This window comes from Rattus norvegicus, chromosome 19 (assembly GCF_036323735.1).
Source record: "Rattus norvegicus strain BN/NHsdMcwi chromosome 19, GRCr8, whole genome shotgun sequence".
NCBI lineage: Eukaryota > Metazoa > Chordata > Mammalia > Rodentia > Muridae > Rattus > Rattus norvegicus.
The window spans coordinates 25,754,935-25,760,665 of record NC_086037.1 but is presented as its reverse complement, the minus strand read 5'-3'; the positions used below and the strand labels follow the sequence as shown (position 1 = coordinate 25,760,665).

Sequence of the window (5,731 nt, the reverse complement as noted above, 5' to 3'; positions counted from 1 at the left end):
ACTCAATATCTGGTGCACACAGTCAATAAGGAATGTGTGTTGTAGACTGATATAGTTAGGATGAGAAGAATACATGACAGCATGGATACAGTATGTCAGTGATTACATCATAAAGTGTGTGTCCATAAAAAAAGTCACATTATCCACACAAAAGACACTATCACCCTGTGTACCCCTTGGTGGCTTTGAATTCCCTATTTACCCATGCTGCCTGGTCCATGCAAAGATCCATATCCAGCTGTCAGTTCTAAGTCTACAGGAGGGGAAAGGACCCTTGAATAAGATGGTCTTAAGAGTCAAGAGTTTCAAATCAATTTTTATTCATAAGGAGTACAATTTACAAAAAACAGGAATAAAATGAATACCTAAAATGGTATAAAATGAAAAACAGTAACAAGAATATATAACTATGAAATAACAAAAAGAAAACTTCAATGAAAATCATAACCAAAAACATTTCTTAACAGCATTTTCTTAATGAACATTTAGAAACACAGTTGTAGTGCTGTTTCTCCTCTAGGACGTGAGATGTCAAGGCAGTCCCCTCAGTTGTCTCTCAAATGGTGTTGTCGGTATGAGAGAGGAGAAAGACCTCAACCAGACAGGCTGGCATACGGATACATAAATGTAGGGTCTCTATACATTGAGGAAATTATCTGAGAAGAAGAATATTCACCCACAAAAAGTCTTTGACTGTGAGGATTGTCGTCACAGGGAACTCCTGAGAGAGAAACTCATTCTTCAGGGGGCTGTCTTCCTGGGATCCGTCCTATTCCATGTCTCCTGCAGTTCCTGAGACCTGGGAGAAGAAGGCAGCTATTAAGACACGGATGTGGTGGGGACACGCATACCAGCTGTCAAGTTGCTGCCTTCAGTCATGTGATATGTTATTCCTCTGTCACCATTTCTGGATTGCAGTTTCAAAAAGGGCAGAGAAGTATAATTGCCCATAATTCAGTTTCTGAAGAGTGGTTAACATCCCAGAATACTTGTGCATAGACAGAGCAATGAATAACTCTATCACATGAGGTGGGTGACTGACTGGGTGTGGGGAGATTAGAAAGGTGATAGGGGAAGCAAAGATGTATCCAATAGGCAAATGGTATCAGACATTGTTAATCTGACTCAGCTGCTTGTTCCTACCACATTTTGCTGGGTCTGGAGGTTGCTGGTCTTCTCCTGTTCGTCTTCATCATTCGGGTTCAACTCAAACAAATATCGCTGTAACTCCTTGCACTCCTGCTTCAATGTGACCAACTTCTTCTTCATACATGCCTGGTCCATCAGGAGCCGGCTGTGCAGGTTGCTGGAAACACACTCTGCATAGTAAGATCCTGAAGCCTCTTCCTCCCATTCCAACTGCCAAATCCCACAAACTCCACCAGGACCCAGATTCCCATAAAGACTTCGTAGAATACATCTCCATACATGTAAGGCTGCTGCACAAACAGCAAATGGCCAATCCAGGGAAGAATAAATTGTTTCTGTGACCCAAGCACCAATAAGAGTCCATGTCTCTCCAAAAGAACAAGGAATCTACAACTATCCATGAAAGCCCAATGCATCGGGGCAACATCAATTAGTAGGCAGTAAACAACCACAAGAGGACAGTAGAACCAAGGGAGGTCATGCTAACCATGTGGTCCACACATTCAGCTTTGTTAAACCTGGTATGACCCCAGAGGCCCAGGTCGGCCTAATAACACTCTGATGCCTGAATCAGTATAGATCTATCCAGAGCCTTCTAAAGATGCATAGACACTGTGGTGAGAAGTCACACTCTCTTATGGAACTGAAACTGAGTCCAAAAGACCCACGGCACAGTGATATTTAAACAGCAGAAGACATGGACCCAGAGCTGCAGGCTCTCCAGTCCAGAACAAAGAGAGGCAGCAATGGATATTCCACAAGTGATGGGCCCTTCTGACCAGTACTTACCGATAGAAGTTAATCTCCTTCTTGAGCTCCTGAAATTTCTCACGATGTTCAATGTTCTTTGTGTCTAAGTTGTGCAGTAATGACATGACCTGTTTCTCCTTTATCTTCAAGTTTTCATAAAATGGATTTGGCCTGAAGTACGGGCTGGCCCCAGGAAGATAGAACCCAATGAACATCGAGGTTTAGGATTATATGAACTCAGGCTGCGTCCTGTACTACCCCAGCCCTGGAAGGACACTTTCTGAATTCTACATATTTGGATCTTCTTCAGCTTCAGAAACTTGGAATTGTGTGCCCAGGATAACAGAAGCTAAGCACCCAGATAAAGGGTTCCCTGGCTCACTTTTTTCAATCAGGAGGGCTGGATCTGCATTCAAACCTGTTATGCTGTCAAGAGCCTAGGCCATAGAGCTTACCCAACCACACACACACACACACACACACACACACACACACACACACACACACACACACTTCCAGAAACCTCTGATTTCATTTTTCCTGTTTTGACAAGTGGAATGCTACAAGCCGAATAACTAATATTCTAGAGGCAGACAGTGCACATAATTCTGGAGATGAGACCAGATATTGCCACAAACTTATAATCTGCCCAAGGCATACAAATGTATAGACAAATGTGACCACACAGGCAAAGAACTGTGCTGTTGAAAGTGGGGCTTCCAAAATAAAGCACTCACACCTCCATGAAACTATTATACAGGTAAATCCTGAGGTCAAAAAACAGACCCCTAAATTCCAAGGGTGGAGGGACACAGAAACATATAAAAGTTGTGCATATGTATGCAGACCTGTGCACACACAGACACACAAACTGGGACACACCCACAAGAAAAGGAAAGTAAACAGACTCAGAGAATGAGAAAGAGAGACAAATATGGAAAGAGCACAATGAGAATCAGTAGAAATGTATGCACCATTACTGTCTCGGAATTTAAGGCACAGAGACAAGAAGGAACAGGCCTGAGCCTCAGGACTTCTAGTTAAGCATTGATATGAACACTGTGGGACCTGTCACCTAAGGGTGCTGCCATGAGATGATAGCATTCAGTCACCTTCCTAGCAAGTACAAACACTCTCCATAAACTCACAGCACCTAGAACCTTGCAAAGCTACCACCTGTCAAGGGCTTTCCAATTGTACACTGGGAACTCATGCCCAAGTGACTTTATCCCTGAAATCTTCACTCAGATCACAAGTTCAGATTTTCAACAGGTGGAATCAGAGGGTCCATTTCCAAACTCACTCCTCAGTAAGGGTCAGGTTCTGCATCTCCTCTCTATGGGAGATGAGGTTTAGAACAAGGTCGTTTTCTTGGAGCAATGCATACCTCTTGCTCATGGATCCACCTGTCACATAAAGGAGGCGATCTGTCAGCTCATTTCTCTCCTTGGTAGTTAGCTCCAGTTCTCTATTCAGCCTCTCCTCTTCCTCATTTGCCTGCACCTTGTTTTGGACATTTTCAGGGGATGACGTCTGTCTGCAGGCCTCTGTAAGTAGAAGAATACAAGTGAACCCGCATGGGGCGAATGCATAGAGCATACACAGACCACAGTGTCGCCCAAACAGGAGAACATGCTTGGAAGCCAGTGTCACTGCAAGGAGTTTGGTCTATGTGTAAGAGGCATCCTAAGTGGATCACAGTTCCCCCACTACTATATACAGACCAAGAGATGTGAGCAGCCAGGTGTTCCCTATGCCCTACCACACAGGCTTACAAGTACCAGAAAGATGCCTTCTCCAGGATTATTATCAGGTACGCAGGCTACAACCTGGTTTCAGAAGTCAGATCATCAATTCAGCATCCACAATGACTTGATTGATCAGGGATACTCAGATATCCTACACTGTTACTCTAGTCCAATGACTTTGCATTAAAAAGTCATATAGGGGGAGGACATGGTCAACAGACTTATTAATTCCCCCTACAGAAATGACAAATGCCCCAGAAGTGCCAATAGGTTACAAGCTCTTTCTCTACCTGCTCCGTATAGTTGGCTACTGTAGAAAAATATCTGCCACACAGAACCTCTAATATATGAAGGTAAGATTGGCCCCGTCAGCCAGAGGTAGTCAAAGGAGTTCTAAGAATATAAGGTCATGGCCAGGAGCACAGTTCTCTCCCTCTTACTACTGTCAGATAGTCACTGAATTTAAAGAAGCAATGAAAGTGAAGTACATTGATGCCCTGTTTAATTCAGAAAAGTTATACCCTCCACGACTACTTATGGTGTTATTATATCAATTTAACATACCGAATGCAGTGTAAAAGTAAAGACTAGAAGTTCACCCAATAATAGCATAGGCACTGCCATATCCTCCATGTGGTTATGGAGAAACTAATGATGTGAAAACCTTGACTTTCAGGAATTGTGATAATCATGGAATTCAATATCTGTGGAGATGTTCCAGTGGTTGTGGCCCATTACTAAAAAGGCCAGCGGAAGACCCCCACACACACCCCTGACAGGAAGCTCAACATACACTGCCCAGAACTTACTCCACATTCCCCATGTCCTGTGTCCATCATTACCTTTAGGTTTCGTTTGCTTCACTCTAGACTCTTCTCTATCAACATCAACTCTCCCAAAGCGCCTACAAAGACGGGCAAAGATGTCTGTGGATATATCCTTTGGACACTAAGAGAAAAAGTAGGGAATTGGTTGTCACAACGGTACTGGTGACATCACAGGGATTCCAAGGTCTCTCTAGGAGACAATAGAATGTCCACGAAGGGACGGCTGATGTCACGGAGAACAGACTTTGCCTCCTTGCTAATGTTCTCCCTGTACTGAGCAAAAGCTGATGGACCCTTTTCAGGGGACTTCCTTGTGGCATAGCCACTGAGCACCACATGCTTCCAAAGCCAAATTTGGCTCTAGGCTTGATTGGAAAAACCTAAGTCATTGCTATGTATCTAAATGAGTGCTTCCTCCCCAATCCCTGCACAGAAATGTTTCATCCTACCTCAAATTCTCCTCAGTCAGCAATATTACCCATTAAAGATTACTGAGAAATCACACCAGTTACTATAAGTAGCCAAAGAGGTCTCCTGTCTCATCATGTGCAGGTGCATGAAATCACACCCAGAAATAGCCTGTAGGGTAGGTTGCGATGTGGGTGTGTGTTATAGGTACAACCTGAAGCTTTGTGCTTAACATTTGACAGTTGCCACCAGATTCCTTAGGAGAAGGAATTGCATTCATTATGGTCCTGGCAACAATGTGGTGATCTGTTAGCAGAGGAAACTGAAATATTGGATCCACCAGTGAATGCACCCTCAGGCTGAGTGTGGGGCTCTCCTCTTTGCACTTAAGTTACCAAAGTAGAATTGCTTACAGTCCTCTCTAAGCTATAACGTGTGATTTCATCTGAAAAATAAAATAGTCAGCAGATGTAGGGGGGGGATGCAGCCAAAGGAGTAGGACAAGCCTAGAGACATAACTCAGTGGACAGAGTAAGAAACAAGCATCTTTACTCCTGTTTCATGGATTACCCCACAAAACTCAAACGCATCTATCCTACTAAAAAAAAAAATACAGTTATTTTATTGAATGCATACACTAATACTGTTTACAGTATTAGTAGCAAAGCTCAGATTTTGGGGGCAGATCCATGACTTGAACTATCTTCCTGACAACATATAAAGCAATAAATAAATAAATAAATAAATAAATAAATAAGAAAAAAACAGAAAAATAAAAAACACAAAAAGCACAAGCCTCTCATGTGAAGTTACAGAAGAGTGATCCAGTGGTCACTTCTGACCAGGCCA

At 43.0% G+C, this 5,731-nt stretch overlaps 1 protein-coding gene across 1 annotated transcript; it reads right to left on the bottom strand.

The window, feature by feature from the left end:
* Window positions 1-303: 303 nt before the first annotated feature.
* On the bottom strand, window positions 304-4,577 carry LOC134483553 (disks large homolog 5-like). The gene is made up of 5 exons (XM_063278791.1): window positions 4,490-4,577; window positions 3,287-3,446; window positions 1,939-2,082; window positions 1,144-1,306; window positions 304-799 (listed from the first exon to the last, which is right to left on the bottom strand). The coding sequence occupies exons 2-5, from the start codon at window positions 3,295-3,297 to the stop codon at window positions 770-772; spliced, it is 348 nt and encodes a 115-aa protein (XP_063134861.1). The 5' UTR covers window positions 3,298-3,446; window positions 4,490-4,577; the 3' UTR covers window positions 304-769.
* Window positions 4,578-5,731: the final 1,154 nt, after the last annotated feature.